A 24,790-nucleotide genomic window follows, 5' to 3' on the forward strand; every position below is an offset into this window, starting at 1 on the left:
TCAACACATGATGAACAAATGGGAGCTCCAGTACCAGGGTTGGAAGGTACATATTCTTCTGTTAAATATTCCTCAGACCTTCTGTGATAACACTGCCTGCTTACCATTTACACCTTGTCGCTGTCTAAATTATACTGGAGCATGCAATGATCAGTGGCTGACTGTTGTAAACATATATGGATATATGGATCTGACACAGCAACGTAGGATTTCCATTCACTGGAAACTGGATGCTGTAAAAATCTACAGCCGCGGGTCTCATGCTCACATTTTTTTCATAGAGTTTGTGATAAAAGTATAAGTAAATGCTCCACTAGTCTGCAAAGTAATTAACCAATATTACCCTAAAGGTTAAATGAGTTCAGAAGATTCCTTTAGTTTCTTTTTTGGTCTTTTTTTTTGGCCTTATCAGCAGCAGCAGCAGCAGCAATCAACTTTCTTCGCTGTGTACTGAAACAAAGGTAAATGCATTAAACTGCTTGGATACAGTGGCATTGGATGTCCCCCTCAGGATAATTTGGCACCTCTTCACAAGAAGCCGCTTGTCAACAGATCTCCGCAGATCTTGGCTGCCTACTGCCGTGCCTGTCTGCCTGTCACAAAATGTATCCCCTCTGGAGGGTAAACAGGGGCAAGTATCACACATAGACTGTTACTGCTGTCATAATATTAAACTTTGTTTTCCAGGTACTGTTTATTAGTTACCCTGGATGCTGCTTAGAGTGTCCTAAGGACCTATATGGGCCCAAATGAAGCTAACGATCATTCTTCCAGTGTACCGCTGCTCTTTATCGGCATGTTTACTCTCTTTTATTAGCTGTTCCCGAAATTCCTCTCAAATTTTCCACCAGTTGTAGCTAAATATATTTCAGTTTAAATTAAACCACTTCACTGCACAGCACAACCTGATATACAAAACGAGTTTACGTAACTGTTTTTTATTGGCTGATTTAAACTGCCAGACACTTCTTCTTCTGCTGTGCACGTCGGCTACATGAACTGCACTGCCTTCAAACTCTGCCCTTCTTCTGTCCTCAATTTGATATTGACACTTCAGATTAGTAAAGTCTGAACCTGAGAAAACCACTTATTACATCACAAAAAAAATATTATTTTATTTACAATCCATCACACTGTTAATGTTAGCACTGTTGTTTGAAGGTAAAGTTGTTATATACTGCAGTTATTACTTCACTTTCTTCTGAATGGCTTTGTTTACGTTACAAAAAGTATTTCGAAACTCTTTAATTTACAGTGAGTACCTTTAAACTCACCTCTCATCCCCTGCAGGGGAAACAAATCTCCATCACTGATGGCTCTCTTCACTGTGATAGCCATCAAAAAGGAAACTGCTGCAGGACATTTTGGGCCTTAACATGAAAGTCACTGCCACTCACTGCACTTCATCTACAAAGGGAAAGAAAGAGACACAGTGTAAATTTGGATGCATATACTTTGCCTTTAGTTTGTTAGGCTTTATTTGTTCTATCTGTATTGTGCCCGAGAGGCGGGTGGAGGATGATTTTGTTACATAAATAGAGGCATTGATGTCATTTGAAAGGTTTTTCACAGTCCTGTGAAATAATAAGTACATATTTACTGCTTCCATAGGAATTAAGACGTTAAGTAGCAGCTAGATGCTGCTAATCAAATTGCCTTGATTACCTGATCATCATCAGCAAGCATGGGCACCTCTATGAAAGCTGACATTTTGGCAGCTTGTTGGTCTGGAACAGCTGCGTGTTAACATAATGCCACAGTTTTACCGAGAGTGGACGTCCTGGCAAATTCACCCCAAGGTCAGACCCTGTAATGCTCAGAGAAACTGCAAAAACAAACCCAAGAGCTAAATCTCAGACTCTACAGGCCTCAATTATCATCACAAATGTTAAAGTTCATCACAGTACAATTAGAAAAAGACTGGACAAGTTGTTTGAAAGGGATGCAAAGAGAGAGCCTCTTATTAAGTTGAAGAAATCACAAGACTTGTGGAACATTGTCTTCTGGACAGATGAGAGCAAAGGGAAGATGGCTGGCTGTATAGCACAGCACCGTGATTGGATTACATCATGCACTGCACATCGGCACAAACACCTCATAGCAACAGTCAAGCACGGTGGTGGGGGGTTGATGATTTGAGCCTTTACTGCAGACACAGGCAACTTGCAGTCACTGAGTCGCCATGAACTGTATGTCAAAGTATTACAGAGTCAACTGTGAGGTCATCTGTAAAAAAGCTGAAGCTTGGCCAGAACGCAGCCATTACAAAGGAAAATGATCCCAAGAACAGCAGCAAATCTACAACAGAATGGCTGAAAAAGAAAAGACAAACCGTTGCCAGACATCAGGATGATGAATTCTGTGGTGGTACCTTAAGAGAGCTGTGCAGAAACAAATTTTAGAAAACCTCAATGAAATGAAGCAATGCTGCAAAGACTCTGGGCCAAAATGTCTCCACAATGATGTGAGAGACTGAAAATGATCACTTCAAATTATCGCTGCTAAAGACGGTTCTGCAAGCTACTGATCACAGGGTGTACTTTGATTTTCACAAGGCTGCAGAGTCCTGTGAAGACTTTCTTTTTCCTGACTGTACTCACAGCTCCTTGACTTACTACTCAAATCCACACAAAATACATGCAAGAAAGGGGCAACGCTGTAGCATCTCCACAGTGTCGACATGTTGTGTAAACTGGGTAAATTCAGTGGGAAAATAATTCCTGCATTTTCATTCAAGCTTGAAACGTACCTAAATATGACACTATAAGAAAGGGCCAATATAACAGAATGAACTGTCACAGAGGAAGCAGTGGGTGATGGATGACAGCCCCAGGCACAGCTGTATTCATTCCCCCTGGAGTCACCTGCAGCAGTAAAAACATACCACTCAAACTGTAAATGCAGTACTGTCTGTTTTGACAACCCTCTAACACACGGGGCCTCGCCATATGGCATGCAGACAATACAAAGAGATTTACACAGCTTTTTTTTAATTTATTACCCTCTCTATAACTCTAATTAGAGCCCTGATGCTAATGTACTGCATCCCAAATTTAGTTCTTCTTGCATTTCTGCTATATACAAATACATCCAGTACCTCAAGTATGTTCAGTGCAAGGGCAGCTTAGGCTGATAGATAGTATTTCATCAATTTAAAACTTAGAGTTAGAAAGGTGGATAAAATGGCCAGGATTAACTGCTGAAAATACTTTAGTGGACTTACTCACGTAAGCTAGCACTGCCACCTTGAGGGAAACAAATTATATTAAAACATATTTTAAAACCACAGGTCTGACGGGGGAGTTGAGGGGATTTGAGGGTTGTTTTTCTTTTTTTGGTCTGGCATTATTAGACTCTGTATAGCTGATTGACAATTGGGTGACCCAAAAACCCCAAAAGATGAACTAGTTTTCTTTCTAAAGTGCAAGTTTTAAAAATAGAGTCCCTACTAATATACAAACAGCTTTCCCATCTCTGACACATTTTCACTCTTATCATATGCTACATAGCGGTGACCTGATTCTTTGTGGGGACAAAGGCAAGACCCACATTGGTCCACTTCGCCAGAAGGACCTGCCAGGATTTTAACCACACGGTGGCGTTGTTTAATTGCGTATTACACTACTACTACTGCAGGTTTTAAACTCCCTCTCAATAGAAGCAACCCAAGAAATTAGATGCTTATTGTTGTACTATTATTATTATTATTATTGTTGTTGCTTATATATATATATATATATATATATATATATATATAAGCAACAATAATATATATATATATATATATATATATATAAGCAACAATAATATATATATATATATATATAGTAGGGGTGCAACGATACACAAAATTCACGGTTCGGTTCGGTTCGATACTTTGGTGTCACGGTTCGATATTTTTTCGATACAAAAAAATGTTCATGCATTTTTAATTTGTCATTTATTAAAATTATAAATATATATTTTAACTCAAAAGTACAGTTTTTAAATTTAACCCTAACCCTTGTGCGTGTTTTTTATTGTGACAGCGAATGCGCACCTGCGGACCACTTATGTGCAGCCCTGGTTATTTAGCTCATCATATCGCAGCCACAGAAATTCTTTTGTCCATGAAACCATAAAGCTGCACTTTCTTTTTGCCTCATAGTCTGATTTGTCATAACTTCTCCGTTTTGTGGTAAGCTTTTCTTTGGCTGTCACTTCTTCACCCTGACCTGTCTTATTTGGCTCAGCAGAACTGAAATGGTTTTACACACTCACTCACATAAGCTCAGCGATTCTCTGCGCGATCAACCTCTCACATGTTTAAGCTTGCTGCGGGAGATTTCACTTGTCATGTTTGCATAGTAAGCTAACGATTAATAAGACGATGTCAGAGGAATTGGTGCACAAATTATCATCACTCACAGATCAGTGCTGTCGCTCTCTATACACAGTTCGCACGATTGCAAAGTGAAAGCAAAAAAACAAGCGCAAATTCAAACGCGACTTCAATATGTCACATATTGACAGTGGCTCACCGATGCCAATGACATAATTACCCAGCTATATTTTTGAAAGAATGCAAAAGCATTGACATATATTTTTCCTACAATAGCCCGACGGGCAGGGAAGAGAAAGATTTTGGTAGCCCGACTGAAAAAATCGCTAGCTCCGGGACGTCGGGCTAGCGATATTGCAAGCCCTGTATCTGATTGAGGAATCACTCATCTTTGGAAAAGAGAGTTTATTACAGAGAAATGTCTCTTTCCAAAATAAAAGCTATACTATCCGCTTCTTCTGACTGCGGTCAAGTGAGCCCTCACTTACGAAGTCGCAGTCAAGCTAGCCGCCCCGCCAGCTGCACCGAAAATGTGGTTGCACTACTCTTACGTATATTACGGTATGGGTGAAAACCGGCTTAGAAACGCAGACCCCCAATAGCGCAAAAAACTGCACATTCCAGGGTGGCCTTTTGTTGTGGGCAGTCTGAGGTACACCTGTGCACTACTCATGATGTCAGATCAGCATCCTGATGTGGCACACCTGTGAGGTGGGATGGATTATCTCAATATGGCAGATGTGCCCACTACCACACATTTGGACTGATTTGTGACCACTGTTTGGGAGGGATGGTTATATTGTGTATCTGGAATGAATTTTCGGTCTCTATGTCCATCCCATGGGGAATGGGAGCAGTAACAAAGGTGTTGCGTTTATATTTTTGTTGAGTGTATCTAAACTGTGTAGTAGTAATATGAGAAATCAGTAATCTGAGAAATGTAATTTCTCACCCTGACCGGTTGAGGCAGATGGCCGCCCCTCCCTGAGCCTGGTTCTGCCGGAGGTTTCTTCCTGTTAAAAGGGAGTTTTTCCTTCCCACTGTTGCTCATAGGGGGTCATATGATTGTTGGGTTTTTCTCTGTATGTATTATTGTAAGGTTTAACTTATTATGTAAGTGCCTTAAGTTGACTATTGTTGTGATTAAGCACTGAATAAATAATGTCTAAAACTGAAGTTGATACTTGAGGTGGTGTGTGAATGACATTTTGAAAAATTTAAATTGTGTGTGGAAAGACATTTCTTGTAGTTAAGCAAATACTTCAATGAACTCATTTTGTTTGGTAATGGAATAGGATTTAATTTTATCAGAAATCCGTACAGTAATTTTGGCTGTGGATCACAGGGTGCAGAGTGGGGGTCACCCAGAGTCATAATCCAGTGAGATATCTGCGTCACCTCTTATAGTTTTCCTGTAATCTTAGCTCAAAGATGAGAATATTAAAAGTACAGTAGAGTAAATTGTGCAAAGTTTACTATCAATTTTCTCAAAAACCGTACAGTAATTTTTGCTGTGGATCACAGGGTGAAGAGTGGCGACAGCCTAGAGTCATAATCCAGTGAGATATCTGCGTCACCTCTTACAGTTTTCCTGTAATCTGAGCTCAAAGATGTCAATATATAAAGTACAGTAGAGTAAATTGTGCAAAGTTTACTATCAATTTTCTCAAAAACCGTACAGTAATTTTGGCTGTGGATCACAGGGTGAAGAGTGGCGACAGCCTAGAGTCAGAATACAGTGAGATATCTGCGTCACCTCTTATAGTTTTCCTGTAATCTGAGGCCAAAGATGTCAATATGTAGAGTACAGTAAAGCAAAATGGGAAGATTTTGCTATGAATTTTCTCAAAATCCATACAGTAATTTTTGCTGTGGATCACAGGGTGCAGAGTGGGGGTCACCCAGAGTCATAATCCAGTGAAATATCTGCGTCACCTCTTACAGTTTTCCTGTAATCTGAGGTTAAAGACGAGGATATTAAAAGTACAGTAGAGTAAATTGTGCAAAGTTTACTATCAATTTTCTCAAAAACCGTACAGTAATTTTGGCTGTGGATCACAGGGTGAAGAGTGGCGACAGCCTAGATTCATAATCCAGTGAAATATCTGCGTCACCTCTTACAGTTTTCCTGTAATCGGAGCTCAAAGATGTCAATATGTAGAGTACAGTAAAGCAAAATGGGAAGATTTTACCATGACTTTTCTCAAAAACTGTACAGTAATTTTTGCTGTGGATCACAGGGTGCAGAGTGGGGGTCACCCAGAGTCATAATCCAGTGAGATATCTGCGTCACCTCTTACAGTTTTCCTGTAATCTAAGCTCAAAGATGAGAATATATAGAGTACAGTAGAGTAAATTGTGCAAAGTTTACTATCAATTTTCTCAAAATCCGTACAGTAATTTTGGCTGTGGATCACAGGGTGAAGACTGGAGATGGCCTAGATTCATAATCCAGTGAAATATCTGCGTCACCTCTTACAGTTTTCCTGTAATCGGAGATCAAAGATGTCAATATGTAGAGTACAGTAAAGCAAAATGGGAAGATTTTACTATCAATTTTCTCAAAAACCGTACAGTAATTTTGGCTGTGGATCACAGCATGCAGAGTGGGGGTCACCCAGAGTCATAATCCAGTGAGATATCTGCGTCACCTCTTTCAGTTTTCCTGTAATCTGAGCTCAAAGATGAGGACATTAAAAGTATAGTTGAGTAAATTGGGTAAATTTTATTGTTAATTTTCTCTGAATCATACAGTAATTTGGGCTGTGGATCACAGGGGTGAAAGTGGAGATTAACCAAAACTGGGAGTGGATTGTGAAGTAAAATAGTGTCAGGACAGAAAACACTGCGTTTCTAAGCCAGTCGGCACCTATACCGTAATATGCGTAAGAGTAGTGCAACAACATTTTAGGTGCGGCTAGCGGGGCGGCTAGCTTGACTGCGACTTCGTAAGTGAGGGCTCACTTGACCGCAGTTTCTTCTGGGCTATATTCTCAGCAGCATAAGGAGAATCATGTGCTAACAGCTGTCTAAATGACTCGGCTAAAGTTAGTAGCATGCTTGCTTTTTTTTGTCTGCTTCCACTTGTCTTTGCACTAGGATGATGTCGGCGTAAATGTGCAGTCATATTCGTTGTGTTCCCACTAGTGCTTTCAGGTTAATCTCGTTGAAATGACCTTAACGCCACAACACGGCAAATCTCCGTTAACGAGCTACCGCAGATCGCTCCGTGCATGGGGCTAGACGGCCAACACGTTAACAAGCTAACTGCGCTAACACACTAGTTCACACCAATGTAATTGAGCATTGCATGGCACATCCAACATACTGTTTTACTTTAGTCCATGACTCGCTTACCTTCAGGGTCATACGTCACATGAAAACCAAAATAATTCCAAACGCCAGATCTGAATGAGGTTCAATTTGCCTGTTGCAAGTAGAGCTTAACTTCTGTCTCGCTAGCTTGCCCTGCGCTCTTCCTTCTGACTATGCTGTCTGTGTTGAGCGCTCAGTGGATCTGCGCTGGACAGTGCAGCCTAGGCGGAGTAGTCGAACACAGATTCACTGAGCGCTCAACACAGACAGCATCGTCAGAAGGAAAATTGATAAAATAAATTACAAATGTTGTATTGTTCATACATATGCGTACCGAACCGAAAGCACTGTATCGAACGGTTCAATATCGATACGAATATCGTTGCACCCCTAATATATATATATATATATATACACACACATATATACATATATATACACACACATATATATATATATACACACACACACATATATATATATATACACACACACATATACATATATATACACACACACATATACGTATATATACACACACACATATACATATATATACACACACACATATACATATATATACACACACACATATACATATATATATATATATATATATATATGAGCAACAATAATAATAATAATAGTACAACAATAAGCATCTAATTTCTTCTATATATATATATATATAAACACCCAGCACGCCCCTGCGGGCGGTTTATCCTTCAAGCTCGGGTCCTCTACCAGAGGCCTGGGAGCTTGAGGGTCCTGCGCAGTATCTTAGCTGTTCCCAGGACTGCGCTCTTCTGGACAGAGATCTCCGATGTTGTTCCTGGGATCTGCTGGAGCCACTCGCCTAGCTTGGGAGTCACCGCACCTAGTGCTCCGATTACCACGGGGACCACCGTTACCTTCACCCTCCACATCCTCTCGAGCTCTTCTCTGAGCCCTTGGTATTTCTCCAGCTTCTCGTGTTCCTTCTTCCTGATATTGCTGTCATTCGGAACCGCTACATCGATCACTACGGCCGTCTTCTTCTGTTTGTCTACCACCACTATGTCCGGTTGGTTAGCCACCACCATTTTGTCCGTCTGTATCTGGAAGTCCCACAGGATCTTAGCTCGGTCATTCTCCACCACCCTTGGGGGCATCTCCCATTTTGACCTCGGGACTTCCAGGTTATACTCGGCACAGATGTTCCTGTACACTATGCCGGCCACTTGGTTATGGCGTTCCATGTATGCCTTGCCTGCTAGCATCTTGCACCCTGCTGTTATGTGCTGGATTGTCTCTGGGGCATCTTTACACAGCCTGCACCTGGGGTCTTGCCTGGTGTGATAGACCCCAGCCTCTATGGATCTTGTGCTCAGAGCTTGTTCTTGTGCTGCCATGATTAGTGCCTCTGTGCTGTCTTTCAGTCCAGCTTTGTCCAGCCACTGGTAGGATTTCTGGATATCAGCCACCTCCTCTATCTGCCGGTGGTACATACCGTGCAGGGGCCTGTCCTTCCATGATGTATATATATATATAGATATATATATATCTATATATATATATTGAATTCCTTCAAAATTATATTATTATAATATGTTGCAGGCAACGCTTTTAAACATGTTGAGTTTTCAATATAGTCCAAAGGTAGATGTAAGGACGGTATTTTATCTGTTTTTTTTGTTTGTTTGTTTTTTGTTATACAAGAAAATATCTATAGATGTTAAACAAACTGATAAATTAGAGTTACTTCGGACAATGCCTTTCTCACCTTACTGACTCACTTCCGTTTGAGCATTTAGTTGACGCATAACAGCAGACAGAGACAAAGCTCGTGTGTGGATAAAGACGCAAATGGAACCATGATGGGGGGTGAATAACAAGTTAATATAATAACTGAAACCGACACAAGCTGATATCCAAACGACAGGTGATGAGTTTTATATCCCTGTGACCCCATAGCCTAATTCCCCACAAGTACACCGTAGTTTTACGATTCAGCTCACCTTTCTGTAATGAGAAAAGGGTTCTGAATAAGCACATCCCACCCAGCCCCAACCCCGAGCCCAAGCTACGTGACCTAAATTTAATTCGCCGTGTGCCTATCAGCAGCGGCCACACGGCGTCTATCGAGCGCTAGGACACGTCGGTTTTAGTCACATTTGAGCTATTTTGCGTGGCTCGTGTTTGCACAAGCAGCTCCTGACCTACATTCGCTGTGTCCCAGCCAATCTCCGGCGATACTTTGGCTTCTGGCAAACACAATCTGCACAAAGAAAGGAAACGTGACGGGGAGGAGGGGGCGGCAGGCAGAGGGGGAAGGGGGGGCGGCGGGAGTCACGGTGAGCGCCGCCCTTCAAGCACGTGCCGGCGCTTCTCCAGCGAAGATCGTCTATCGCGCGAAGACCTCCACCGCTCGACTGAGAACACGCGGCGCTGTTCTATGGGTAGAAAACGTGCTCTCAGCTCGAGCAGCTTTGACTACACTTAAAAGCACGTGGACTAAAGCTGAATATTGGTTTGGGGTTTATTCTATTATTATTATTTTACTTCTCACCTAATATTTATATTTTAATCTGTTGCAACATGCGGCTGCATTTATAAGCAATTAATACAGCTACATATATAAAAAACGTTATTTATCAGAGCTATTTCTTATATTTTGTAAATTTTGTAATATATTGTATTATTGACTTATTTCAGCCTCTTACTGTTATTGTCATGGAGCAACTGTAACCCACATAATTTTCTTAGGGAATATTAATGTATTCTGATTCTGAAACTAACACGGGCATTAAAGCCACTCAAACGGGTACAAGGACATGAATTTCATGCAAATCAAAAATAATGACAGGTTCATTAATTATCTTAAATGTTACTGACCAAAACAATGAAATGAGGATCACTTTAAAGTAATGTAAAAACTAAGTAATAGTGTTAAATAAATACAAGCATTAACAAAAGCACATTTGCTTCTCCTTTCCATTAAAACTTAAAGTTGTTACCCCAATATTCTATTCTATTTACATTGCATACAGGTGCTGCTGATCCACTTCTACACTGCAGTCATTGAATCTGTCTTGTGCAACTCAATCAGGGTCTTATTCAGTGCAGCCGCAAAACAGTGTAGAAATATACAAAGAAAAAATTACAATTACAGCTAACAGGAAGGAAGTGTGAGCTGCTCCCTTCTCTTCACCCTTTAGGACTTGTACTCAAAAAACCAGGAAGTGGGCAGTGAGCATCATCACATATTCTTCACTTCACATCCTGGAAACAAGCTTTTTAAACTCCTCCACTCCAGCTGGCACTACGGATCTCCCATACCACGGCAACCAAACACAGAAACAGCCTGTTTCCCACTACCACCATCCTTATCAACAGCTTACATTTATTCTTCGTTATTCCAAGATGATTATTGCATTCTGCTTCAAATCCACAATTACTGGATTTTACCCATCCTCAACATCACAGCCAACTCCATGCACATTGTGCTGTTTCACTAGTTTTTTACACTGCACTTCATATAAATTGGTTGTTATATCTGATCTGTGTGAGGTTTGTGTTAACCCTGCTGAACACTGTAATAAGTTTGTTTGTATACATTATGTAATACAATATTCAGTCTGTAATAGATCGTCTTATATGTATATAATCTACCTGCCAGGATTTACTTTGTGCACATTGATAACACCGTATAATATGGCCCATGTGTAAGGGTGTAATTTCACTACAATTATATAATTTCAGTGTATTTCACCTGAAATTGCAATGTAACTATCCATCCATCCATCCATCCATTCGCTTATCCTTTTCAGGGTCGCGGGGGGCGCTGGAGCCTATCCCAGCTGTCATAGGGCGAAAGGCGGGGTACACCCTGGACAGGTCGCCAGTCTGTCGCAAGGCTAACACACAGGGACAGACAACCATTCATACTCACTCGCACATTCACACCTAGTGACAATTTGGATTAATCAATTAACCTATCCCCACAAGCTGCATGTCTTTGGACGGTGGGAGGAAGCCGGAGTACCCGGAGAGAACCCACGCAAACACGGGGAGAACATGCAAACTCCACACAGAAAGACCCCGGCCTGATGTTGGAATTGAACTCAGGACCTTCTTGCTGTGCGGCAACAGTGCTAACCATCGTGCCACCGTGCTGCCCCGCAATGTAACTATATTAACCCAAAAATTCTTAAGTAAAATTAATTATGAACTTTTTAAAATACTCACAGTATATTTTGTCTAGTTTTTATGTAAAATACTTGAAGTTACACCCTGCTTATAATTGCTTGCAGTATGAATTTGAATTGCTATCCCCCTTGTCTACCTGTGAGTAAAATTAGGCACGCACTTCTTAACATTACTTACAATATATTTACTTCTTCTTTCCCGTAAAATACCTAAAAGTTACACCCTACTTCAAATAGCTTGCAGTATAATTACTTCGTCTTTCTTTCCTTTAAAAGTTACTTGGATACTTAATGAACTGTCAGCCCTTGTTCTAATGTATAGAACTGTAAAGTAAAATTACTTGTGCACTACTTAAACTTGCAATATATATACTGGTTTCTTGTAAAATACCTGAAAATTCCATACTACGTAACACTGCGTACAGTATAAATACTTCTTTCCTGTAAAATACTTTAAGTTACACCCTTATTTTAGTGGATCTTCTTGTAAGTATTAGTGGCTAAATATAACTGTATCATAATTTCAAGACTGAGAATCCGTTTAATTCTCAAAGAATTACACAGTGACATCTTCATTTTCTACACTGCACCACCAAATCCCGGAACCAAATCCTTGTGTGTGCGGCAACCTCGGCGAAAACAAATTTGAGTCTCATCCTGAGGTCTGAAGACGATGCCCGAGTGAGACCTCTTCTCCTCTTTCGCCGTCTCTCCCTTGCTTCACCCTCTTATCGCCGAGCCCAGGCAGCTCATTAGCATAAAATGTGTGTCAGTAGGGCAGCGCGAGCTCACATGCAACGCGCACATGCTGCAGAGCTTTAACCTGCATTCCAGTGTCGAACGAGCCCGATGTGCCGTCTCCACGCGGGGCTCTCGGCCAATGAGAAAGTGAGAAAGAGTAAAGAAGAGTGGGGGGTGTGGAGGGAGGAGTGGGGGTGAAATGTTGTCAGAGAGCGTGACACAGAGAGGGAGGAAGAGAAAAGAGAGAGAGAGAGAGAGAGAGAGAGAGAGAGATCCCTGATGCACACCAACAAACAGGAGGGACACACAAAAGGAGAGCAGGGAGGGAAGAAAAAAATGGTCACATTTCTCAAGCACCTGAAAACGTGCTGGTTATTTTCGGACGCGTGTTGCTTATTGATGAGTGTGGGAGTGTTTAAACTACTTCTACTGTGATCATGTTTTCATGGTGACTGTACATGGCAAGCAGCTGAACGCGTTGGGACCACTGTAATTCAGAGAACACCCTTTTACACAGAGATCCGTCTGACATCACACTGTGCAGACAGAGAGTCGAGCTTCCCCGTGCGTCTGTTCACCTCGAGAGAACATCGGGATCAATAAGAGACCTGATCTGAATTGCTTTTAAATAGTTTCTTTATTACTTTTGTTATTTCTTCTTCTTCTTTTGGGCTGGCCGGGTTTTCTCAGGAACCCCAATGCCCTGTGCACGCTGCTTTTGGTCTGAGCTTTGGGATACACTCTACATGCCCTGGCAGTTCATGACTCTTTCACCCGTATCAACAAAACTCTTCGGTGACAAGAAGTGGCAGTCAGTTCAGCAGTAAACGCCTACTGTAATACGGAACAAACGAACAACACCGATCGACTGGGAAACATGGAAAACAGTCCAGGTGGTAAGTAAGCTTTAAATTGTGTGGTCGATGCTGAAAGCTGCTGGCAAGCAGCGCTGTCAGGTTTACTTTGAGGGTAATGGTGCAGGTGAGCACAGATGCCAGTGAGCTGCATTAGATCAAATATTGCTAATATTTAAGTAATATATAAAGTTTTACTGCCATTTAATTATTATAATTTTTATTTTTTTTAAATTGTCTGTTTGAGTCATGTCAGATCACTGCAGTTATTGGACATGTCTGATGCTTTGGGATTTGTATCCAGTTTAATTGCATCTTATGCTCCTTCTATATGAATGTGTGATATCCAGAAAACTATTTAAGCTATAGGCAGTTGGAGTTTCTGTGCACTGTACTCTTGCCTATGACTGTAATTCAGCTGTGCAATCTCTGGCGTGTTGCCAGGTGCTTCTGGGCTGCGCAAGTCTGAGGATTTTGAGTGAGTGAGCTGAGCTCAGAGAGGGAAGTCCTCTCCTCCAGTCTTTGCGGCGGACTTCCGATTCTCTGCATGTAAACAAACTCACGTGAAGCGCGACCCTGAACGCCCTCTGACCGGGCACGTTGTCATCCCACAGCCTTCCCCACGTTTGGTCGCCCCACCATTAGAGGCTTATCTGCAGACAGATAAGGAACAATAACGTGCTGACCCACCCGCGTTGCGTCCGCGTTTTTTTTGGATCTTAAAGTTCTTGCTCCCAAAACCACTTCTGGATGTTTTCATCCAATGGGAGGTTGTCAACTAACAAACATGTGATTCATTAGAAGTTTGCTGGTCACAATCGTGGCACTTTCCCCCAAACACAAGTGAGGAGGCGATGTCAGGGAGGAGTCACGCCCACTGCTCCACAAACATGAAATCTGTGCCAAATTCTCCTTCCACACTGGCTCCAAGAGCCGCGCTTGGAGTAAACATGTAGTTCTGCCAGCCCCTGAATCACGATCTAAATGTAGCGAGAGCTGATGATGAATGAACAGATCATATCTGACTCATGAAATCGATAAGAGTTAAACCGCCTATTTACTCCGTGGCTCACTGGCTGAGAGCGCCATTGTTATAGGCGAACAGATAGATAAAAAAGCAATAAAGCAGTGACGCTCTATTGATATAACGCTTTAAGCCATTACAGCAACTTCACGCTGCACCTAGATCTCACGATATAATTTAAATCTAAACATCAGGGACATAGGTCTTTGGTCGACTGTGGCCATGGCCGTGCACCCTGGGTAAAAAACAACACATAAAAAACCCGTTCGTGATGTTGCGAATCATGCACCTGATTTTAATACGCAGCCACCCCGCCTCGAGCTGACAGCACGTGTACACAGCCTCAGTATCCACGTGCCGCGCATGATTCCAAGTACACTGCTCCTCTCACGGTTGTTCCTCTCTGTCGCGCGCACTGTGCGCGCGCTCAGCTCACACGGGGATTCCTCTTTATTCGTTGGTAGATTGGTCAGTGGGTCAGAGGGGTTTAACCAGCCTTCTGTCTCATATTAGTTACTATAGCTGATTTTAAATGTTCATTAGTAATTAAAAGGAGCGTCCTTTTTTGGGGGGTAGCCTATCACAGGACGTGGGATGTGAAAGAACACATTAACCTACATTTGCCAGCATCAACTAGTTTTTTGGGTGACAAGGCCAAGCCGTTTCAATTACACTCTGGTATTTCTGTTTGGGCGGTGTAATGGAACAAAATAAGACGATAAATACCAGACTGAAGTCATTATCATAGGGGCACTGAGCAGTTGTCACATGAACTAAGGCTAACCTTCACAATGTTGTCAAGGAAATGATAAAAAGGTCACTTCAACATGGACTGTTGATTGTTTTTCTTTTCATTCAGAATAAATAAAGTTGTTTAGATTGGTGCTTTGATGGGGTGTTGTTGGTAATGACAGCACACAAACCCTTTCTGCAATAGAAAGACCAAAGCATGTGAAAGGTTATTTATTTCTAAGGGTTACAGTAAAATCAGATGACACAATAAAACCTGTTCTGACTTCCTTTCACATTGTTTCAATATTATATGGATATTTATTTTAAAGCTGTCTCTATCAATAGTACCTAGTCAACCTTTCTGGATGATTTTCAGTCCATCCATCCATTTTCTTCCGCTTATCCAATTCAGGGTTATGGTTGGGTTGGAGCCTATCCCACCTGTCACACGGAGGGAGGTGAGAGGTGGGGTACAGCCTGCACAGGTTGCCATTCTATAGCAATTCTAACACTCAGAGACAGATAACCATTCATGTTGACAAAATCAGTAAACCTAGACTCTCCAGTTAACCTGACGTACATGTCTTTGCATGGTGGGAGGGAGCTGCAGCACATGTGAGAACCCAAGCAGGCAAGAGGTGAAAATGCAAACTCCACACAGAAAGGCCACAGCTGGCCGGTGGATTCAAATTCAGGGCCTTCTTGCTGTGAGGCAACCATGGCACCACCATGCTGCCCATATTCAGTTTCACAGCAGTCAAATGGAAGATGAGTACTTTAATAAGTGTTCATCGTGTAATTGGGATATAATGTCATGGTATCAACCCGCTTCAGGGTGCCGTGACGTGTTCAACCTCACTCCTTTCAACTGAAAAAGTACCAGAAAGATTGTGGGTGCAGTAGTTGAATGACTAAGCTAATCAGTAGCAGTAAGAATCTGCAATAGGAGTGGTTAATGGTATGACTCTGTGATGAGAATGAATGCAGAGAAACACTGCAGCTGTTCATGACCAGCTCTCATGAACCCTGTAGTCTTCATGGAGTTTTCCTCTCCTTGATCTCAAAGCGTGATTATTGACCAACTTACAAAAAAATGCAACATGTTTAAGCAGATGAATGCATATGTTGGGCACTAGCAGGAAAATGAAACCAGATTCATTGTGTTAGATTAAAAAGATGTCACTCCTGAGAATAAATGCTTTTTTTCTAGGCTACATTTGCATTGCTCAGCCCCGAGGATCTACATGTAATCCTTTGAACTTGAGAACTCCTTAAACAAAGTTCAAATTGGGTCAGCCTCTTCCATTATGTTAATTAAAAAAAATCTTCTCAACTGCTTCTAATGTGAAAAAAAACCTGCCCGCTGTTCCTTCTAAGAACTATCCTCCATGACAAACGCTTCATAAATGAGCAGATGACACGAAGCCAGTAGTTGCACGTGGAGGGAGGCTTACTGCCCATGCACAGAGGTAAACGTTCACATGACAGAGGACAGTCAAGTTGCAAATGGAGCATGATTTCCACATTTTCTACGGGCGTCCGTGCATGCCCAGGGGGAGGGAACACACGAGATGGGAAGTCAGAGAGGACTGGCAAAAAAGAAAGAAAGGAAAAAAAAAAAGGAGGCGGTTGTATTGTTTATTCCGTAGTTCTTGTGGCTCTATGTGTATCCGCAAGTCACATGTTGTAACCTGTGCCTGAGGACAGCGGGGGTGACATTCCCGGAGCTCATTCCGTAGCCCAGTCAAGCCATATTCCAGGAAATCGTTACAAGCGTTCAGAATATGGAATGTTTTTCTACTCGACGAGCGGGGCGGGGTTGTGACTTCTGAGCGTAGAAAGTGGGTGTGGAAGAGCCAGTGTGTCTGCAGCATGTCACCCTGCCCTCCGCAGGTGAGCCACATGCCCAGAAAACTACCTCTCTCACACATCATGCAGAAAAACTTAACAAGCAACATTTGCGTGCGCAGGGAAGTAACCGCCTGCCCAGAGCTGCCACCCCACACACGTCCACACACATACACGCATACCCTGTTGGAGCAGTCAGTGTTGACACGTGTAAGCGGTGGAATTAAGGAGGCACTTAGAGCTAAACAGCAATCCAGCACGTGTTTTCTCAAGAAGAGAAAGCAAAAGAGACAGGGCACACTTTTCTCAAATGATTCCAGGTCCTTGAGAGGAAATGTGCACAGAATTACAGAGCAGACATTCTAATTATATTTACACCGCTTTGGATAATACTGCCACACACAGAGCAGGCATTTTTGACTTTGACTACATTAACCTTTTGGGTGGTATATTCACAGACCTGATACATTACAAGTAGCTTGATACTGACCCACAAGGTATGATCACAATCATAATGTGAGAATATCTGATGCAGTGTCTGGGTGAAGAATTGTGCGTGCAGGAAATGTTACAGTTGGCAGGTCTTCTTGGATACTTGACACAGTGATCTGATAAAAAATGAACAAGTGGTTCAAACTGTGAGCTAAATAGGGGGGGGGGAGGGGTGTACCAAAGTAAGCCTAAATCCATAAATTCTTTAAATTATTTGAAGAGATAATCACTCACTTATATTACCATAAATTAAAACAATTATGGTAGCTTTAAAGGTAGGGAAGATTGCTTGGTGGGTTTTTTCCTCCCTCTAGCCTGATTCATCTGAACACGCACACACAAAAAGCACAATGTCAGCCTTTGAAATTGTGTTAAAGTGTGAAAACAGTGACCGGCAACAACGTGACTGTTGCCCTCTGCGCAGTTTCTAGTGACTCAGTGGAATTCATTAACTTGTTCCGTTCCCCGCTTGCTCTCCTCCGTATCTCTAGCCACAGCATTAAAAGCCTTCTCCACTCCAAACGTGATCTGCCCTAGCGCTTGTTATGGCACTGCTGCTGTTGTTGTCTACACGGGACTGCGCAAAGAGCCTTGTGAGCCAGGCGGGAACTGTGTCAAGAGTCCATGTGAGCTCCTGGTCAGGTGGCTGGCGGATAGATGGGTCTGCAGGCCCGGAGCCGGAAAGGGGAGGGAGGAAGGGAGGAGGATAAGAGAAAAAGGGAGGGGGGAAAGGCGGAGGGAGTGTAGAAAGGACTCAGTTCTGAAAGCAAGCATGCAGGGAGCTGGCTGGCTCAGCCTGCACGTGAGGGGCAGTCTTTCATCTTGCGGGGAGGAACACTGTCTGCAAAGGAAAGGGCGGGGGTGGTGGTGGTGACGGAGGGGTTTGGGTGTTGTGTTTAGAAGTAATAGGGCATTTCCAACTTGATCTGATATCCATAAACAAAGGCCTGTTTGTGAACTCTCTGTGGCTCTCATTGTGAACATACAGTGACTTACTGTCATAATATGATATGATGTATTTAATGGTGTTCCCTATTCCAGAAGGTTTGGTGTGTGTGATGTGATATATCGTAGGCTATTTTATTAGTTTATGATTGTTTGTGACAGTTGAGAGATGTAGATCTTTAACTAGATGGCATGCTGTGTCTATTTCAGTTACTACCTCTCCTATTTTTCCATCACTCATCAGTAAAAGCATTGTCAAGCAGGTTACTTGAAGGTATGATTCGGCAGGACTTGGGCATTTTTTCCCTTATCTCATTCTTATCAGATTAAAAACTGAAAAGACTGCACAAAAATATCCCGGTCAGAGTTGTTGTTCCTCAAGCTGTCACTTTTCTTTCTTTCTTTTTTTTTTCTTCTCTTTTCTAAATTGTTCATCGGATCAAATTTCTGTTGTCCCAACAAGGTCAGGGTTTTGTGTCTGTGTTTGCAAAAGTCTGCCAAGTAAGCTCAGATGAAAGCAGATGATTGCTCAACACTTCAACTCTCTACTAGTTTGTGCCTGTGCACTGAGTTTTGGACCCTCTGTGCTCTTTCAGGTGGTGTTATCTTGTACGCTGGCTCGTCTGGAAGTGCCAGTCCGAGTCCTGGCAGCCCGTCAAGTGGATACCAGACCCAGTCGCCCTCCTCCCACTCGCAGCCTTCATCCCCGGAGGGTGTCTCCTTTCAGGAGATTGGAACCTTGAAGCAAAGAGGGGAGCCAGGGGGAGGAACACCTTCCCCGAAAATGGTCTTTCAGTTTCCCGAAGTTAACAGTGCTCCAGTTGCGCAAATTATGACGGTGTCATCACCGACCTACAACCATCCCACCGTTGCCAAAAGGCCTTGTGGCTTCACTGGCACGTTCACCAGTAAGTACCTACTCGCCACCCTCCTCCCTGTTCTCCTCCTTCCTTGGCCATCAGCAGTTTTTCATTGTGTTTCTTCACCTGACAACCGTTGTGACTTCCTCTTTCACAGAAACCGGAGGTATGGTGCTTCTGTGTAAGGTGTGCGGGGACATCGCATCTGGGTTCCATTATGGCGTGCATGCCTGCGAGGGCTGCAAGGTGAGACCAAAGAAAGGTTATATTATGCCACGTCTTTCCTTTTCATTGTGTACAAAAAACACAATGACACAAAAGACACCCTTCACAGCCTCTATTCTTCCTACCCTCCTTCCGCAGGGTTTCTTCAGGCGCAGCATTCAGCAGAATATCCACTACAAGATGTGTGTGAAGAATGAAAACTGTCTCATCATGCGCATGAACCGTAACCGGTGCCAGCACTGTCGCTTCAAGAAGTGTCTCTCCGTGGGCATGTCCAGAGATGGTGAGAGATCATGTCATTGCATGAAGATATTTAGACATAAGTAAATTCTGATGGATTTATTCCCACCAGTATTTTACACTGGCTTAAACAGTGAATCTCTTTAATCCGCTTTGTACAAGATGCGAAAACAAAGTCCAAATTCATTTCTGTCACAGCTTACAACAAAGGCATAATCCCACTGTCAAAGCCACTTGCCTTACTCCTCATCAAAAAGTTGAATTTTCTACTTATCTCCTTTCCACTATTTCCTCCTCTTGTCTTTGTCCTCCTCTGCCTCCCTTTCTCCTTGCGCTGCTCTCTGATTAATGGCAAGAGGAGCTGGAGAGTCCCAGTAGTCATCAGTCATGTAGAAACTGTGAAAAATACTAGTTTATTTTAGGAAACTGGGGCACAAAGTTGTTGATTACCCTTCCCGTTCGCAGTCACGTACGCTCTTTCCCGACACGGGCATTTCAAATCATTTGAGATTTAATGTTATTCTGTCCAGTTAATCACAAAAACATACACTGCTTCAATTTGAATATTAAACATATGATTGCAGGTAATCAGCTTTTGTGTGTTATTTTCACCTTCAGGAGTTAAATCTCCAGGGGAAGATGGCTAAACTAGGTGATAATAAATCACGTTTTTTTTTTTTTTTTCTTTCTGGTGCAAACATTTTTAGCTGACCCCCCCCAAAAAAGCCAGAAGCGAGAAATCAACTGCTAATTCATCAGATTTGAAACATTTATATTTTGTGAATAAGCACACAAAACACCGTAAATGAAAAATACGATAATAACAACATAACGTTCATGGGAAAGGTAGCTCCACCCACTTTCTGGTTTTCGGCTGATGTCTGCGACTCGCCAGCATGAAATTGATTTTTGATCAGCCGCCTTCGACCCTTTGTCTTTTCGGCTCTCTCACCTGCCTTTCTGTACCTCTGACCTTTCCACTCATCACCCACTGTGTCACTCTGCTAATGACACCACGTTTGGTGGTATTGACCCAGTGACCTACTTCTAGAGGGAAAAAAAGAGAGAGCCTGCGCTTCACTGAAAGGCAGAAAGAGAAGGACTCGTGGGGGAGGAGGAGGTGGTGTAGCATACAGTGTACTATAAATAGGACTGTCAGTGGAGGTAGGGCATCGAGGTGGGGGGAAGGGAGGAATGTAAAGGCTGAAGAGGATGAAAAGATGGAGGCTTCTGGGTCTGTAGTATGGTGTAACAGCTGTGATGGAGAAAGAATAGTCAGAGACAGATGAGAGATCTTGGGATTAGTAATACATCTAGATTAGAGTTTGAGAGCCACATGTAGGATATTTGTTTGAATGTGAACATTTTACGCATACAAGTGTCAGTGCTGTAAGATGCTAACAGAGATGCTCGTTTCTGTCTGCTTTTGTCCTCAGCTGTGCGTTTTGGGCGTATTCCCAAGCGGGAGAAGCAGAGGCTTTTGGATGAGATGCAGAGCTACATGAACAGTCTCAATGAATCGGCTTCCATGGAAATGGAGGTGTCACCTCCTCCCGACGCGCCGTGCAGTCCACAGAACCAGACGAGTGAAGGAGCCGGCTCCATAATGCAGTCTTACCACGGTAACGAGAAACCACTCAAGATGGCTGCTGGCAACGGCAACCTTGGCGCTTCCTCTTTCCAGAACAGCGCGGCGCAGGAGCCTGCCCTGTTGCACGCAACTGCCCAGACGCAGCACGCAGTTCAGGTGGAGCAGGCGAACCTGACAGCTAACTACCACGTCCCCCCTAACTTCCCCGTCCCACCTACAGGCAGCGAAAGCACCACCAACGCAAACGTCGACAACGCCAAGTACACGTTCTCCTCCAATCAGAACCAGTGTCCTGTCAGCGGTAACATGTCGTCTCAGGGCTACACAGCCAATCAGAACAGTTTCCCAGCCAGAGAGTCCTCAAACCAAAACCAGTGTCCCTGGAAGCTGAACGGAGGAGCCAAGGTTCTGGTGAGTCTCCCTCTCCTTTTGACTCTATGAAAGCCTTTTTAAATTCCAGTCAATAAAATGCCCATAATGCTTCTCTTTCTCTGTCTTCTGCAGGCATGCCCACTTAATTCATGTCCTGTGGCTCCGGCCAGTCGCTCCAGTCAGGAGGTGTGGGAGTCTTTCTCCCAGTGCTTCACCCCTGCTGTTAAAGAAGTGGTGGAGTTTGCAAAGAGCATCCCAGGCTTCCAGAATCTCAGCCAGCATGATCAGGTCATGCTGCTCAAATCTGGTACTTTCCAGGTATGCCTCTTTGAATACGATTTGTGTCTTTGGGGCTTTTCTTTTTACGTTTCTTTTTCCCTCGATGCTGAACTGCTCTTGTTTTGCTGACAGGTTCTCATGGTGAGGTTCTGCTCACTGTTTGACCCCAAAGAGAGGACGGTGACCTTCCTCAACGGACATACATACTCACTGGCATCCTTGAGAGCCCTTGGTATGGGCTCATTATTGGATTCCATGTTTGATTTCAGTGAGAAGCTAGGATCTTTGGGTCTGGAACCAGATGAGATGGCACTTTTTATGGCTGTCGTGCTCGTATCTGCTGGTAAGAGTCACGCAGCTATGTGCATACAAGCTCATACTTCTCACACAAACACATTTCTTATGTCTAATGCTACTTTGTTTGCTCCTTTTTTCTTTTTTTAGATCGCTCTGGTATAGTGGAGGTTGGCGCAGTAGAGCAATTGCAGGAGAATCTAATAAAAGCTCTGCGTTCACTCATCACCAGTCGCCGCCCAGACGACAGCACGCTCTTCCCAAAGTTGCTGCTTCGTCTGCCGGACCTGCGCACCCTGAATAACCAACACTCTGACAAGCTTTTAGCTTTCCGCATAGACCCTTAAGTTCAGACAGCTTAATGGGGTAACTGCCTTTGGGAACCGCCTTACTCCATATGCAGGCCTGGCTTGCTACTTTCCCTACACCGGCCGCTGCATGATGGACGGCAATTTTGAGAGATCTCCCAGGTCTGATGTTCCAAGAGAGCCGGGGAAATATGAGTGAAGAACGCAGGCAGAGCAGAAGGTGGTGGAAGCTGATGAACATAAACCGATCTGTGCTCCAGTTGCTTCCAATTGGACTGCTAGAAAACTGTTAAAACTGTAGAGTTCTTCCTTGAGTTTTTCAAGACAAAATCAAACCACCGTCGCTTCTCCCTCTTGGAGTTTGTTTTTGATGTAAAGACCAAAAAAAGAAGGGCGAGCCCGTTGATCCTCACCAGACTTTTTTTTGTTATCTCACAAAGCTAACGGAAAGGAAGCACATACTTTTTTGCCCTGAAGAAGAAAAAAGAAAGGACAGACATTCACCAATAATGATCTCTTACTGTAAATTCCTGCCACAAATGTAAAGGCACTTTTCATACATTGAGAAACCTCTGAAATCAATAAATATATATATATATATATATATAGCAATAGAAATGTTTAACACAGTTTGTGTTTGCCCTGTTGAAATGACATAAGCTATTTTCACATCATGTTATCATGTGAGGAATCTTTATAGAAAAAAAATCACCCATTTGTGATTGAGAGATGTATACCATTTTTACGAAAATGAGACTGAGGTGCAATGTATTTGTACGCGGTGATCAGGGAGAAATTATTGGTCATTTTAGACCATGTCTGATGGCTTATATGATAAGATGTTCTGTTGTAAATTTTGTACAGGGCCGTTATTCTCGGTTTGTACCGGCGTTTGTTTGCAGATTCTTGGATATGTAAATGAAATTAGTATGGAGATTATTGTATGATGTCACACATGATTGATTTCTCTACAGGACGCAGCGTCTGAACGATGTGCTCCGAGTATAAACTTTTTATTTGAATATATAGCGTTGAAATAAATGTATTGTCAACGGACAGCATCGGCCTGTGAATATTTTGTAAATGTTTTATGGTTACGCCATAGATTACCATTATTAAATAATGTTATATAGCATCTTCTCCTTGTTCTCATCTCTTTTCATTTTCCTCCTTAATGCGATGCCGAGACATACCATACAGCCGTAGCCTAGCAACAGATGCAATGAGCCAATCGTGCTTCAGGTCTGAGAGCCACTGGGGGCTTTTATAATAACAAGAAACACCACTTGATTTTTGAGTGTGTGTGTGATAACAAGTGAATGTAATTCCAAAGACTTATGGGAATACTAGGTGTTATTCTTTGCTGAGAGAACACAGCGACCTTTTGCAGAGACGAGATGATAAGCAAACTGAAAGAGATAAACTGGATTCTGGTGAAGGATGAATGCAAATGTAGGACTAACAAGGCAGTTGGATCAAAATGCTCTTCATGAGTAAAGTCTTGTTACCAGACACGAGGAGAAATCATATTGATATAAACATTTAGGAGCAAGTTCCATAAACTGCAGCTCTGCCTTTAATAAGGCTCCATAATGTGCACAGTCACTGGCATTGCTTGTTTTAAAAGGAAATGATTTAGACAAGTGCGTCACACCCAGAATCATGCATCACAATAGCACAGCTTCAATTATATTTCTAGGTCTGACAGGCTTTTGACTGACTCTTGTATTTTTGAAACAAACATACTAAAGAAGCTGTGACTGCTTATAAGAATATAGCAGTCACGGATCCAACAGTAGTTCCACATTATGTGAAAAAAATTAGCAATAGTACACATTTTCCTCGGTGCCAAAAAATGAAAAATGAGTACGAACCAGAAGCTATCTATCTATTTATCTACGAACGCACCTGCACTTTTACTGTCATTGATCCATCAGAAAGAAATACTGGAAGCCTGCAATGAGGAGAGCCTATAGTCCCTAGGGGTGCTTTGTTCCAGTCATGCCCATAAATCATGTTGGTCTACGCCTGCCGCCTACTGGACAGCACAGTAACGGCAGGAGCACGTTTTAGCCTCCCACTACAAGTGTTACAAGTTGTAACACATCTGTCATATGATAATCGTACAAAAATACTGAATGGGCTGCAAGACCATCACCAAA

At 42.7% G+C, this 24,790-nt stretch overlaps 2 protein-coding genes across 2 annotated transcripts in view; one reads left to right on the forward strand and one right to left on the reverse strand.

The window, feature by feature from the left end:
* LOC101468354 (retinoic acid receptor gamma-A) overlaps nucleotides 1–7,830 on the reverse strand; it is a 53,967-nt gene extending 46,137 nt beyond the window's left edge. Inside the window, exons 1-3 of the mRNA XM_076883969.1 lie at nucleotides 7,679–7,830; nucleotides 1,666–1,825; nucleotides 1,275–1,407 (exon numbers count right to left, since the gene is read on the reverse strand). The gene's annotated coding sequence lies outside the window, so the exon portion shown is untranslated. The remainder of the gene's footprint in view (nucleotides 1–1,274; nucleotides 1,408–1,665; nucleotides 1,826–7,678) is intronic.
* Nucleotides 7,831–12,656: 4,826 nt separating this feature from the next.
* Nucleotides 12,657–23,763, forward strand: LOC101468050 (nuclear receptor subfamily 1 group D member 1). The gene is made up of 8 exons (XM_004544954.3): nucleotides 12,657–13,460; nucleotides 19,056–19,367; nucleotides 19,477–19,565; nucleotides 19,683–19,827; nucleotides 21,221–21,786; nucleotides 21,880–22,065; nucleotides 22,159–22,369; nucleotides 22,471–23,763. Exons 1-8 carry the CDS (start codon nucleotides 13,442–13,444, stop codon nucleotides 22,665–22,667), a joined length of 1,725 nt encoding a protein of 574 aa, XP_004545011.2. The 5' UTR covers nucleotides 12,657–13,441; the 3' UTR covers nucleotides 22,668–23,763.
* Nucleotides 23,764–24,790: the final 1,027 nt, after the last annotated feature.

Source organism: Maylandia zebra, linkage group LG5 (genome assembly GCF_041146795.1).
Source record: "Maylandia zebra isolate NMK-2024a linkage group LG5, Mzebra_GT3a, whole genome shotgun sequence".
Classification (NCBI taxonomy): Eukaryota; Metazoa; Chordata; class Actinopteri; order Cichliformes; family Cichlidae; genus Maylandia; species Maylandia zebra.

Coding starts and splice junctions, on each gene's coding strand:
- LOC101468050 (XM_004544954.3), top strand. Junction 19,828..21,220: donor CGTGGGCATGTCCAGAGATG/GTGAGAGATCAT, acceptor TTTTGTCCTCAG/CTGTGCGTTTTGGGCGTATT. Junction 22,066..22,158: donor TCAAATCTGGTACTTTCCAG/GTATGCCTCTTT, acceptor TTTTGCTGACAG/GTTCTCATGGTGAGGTTCTG.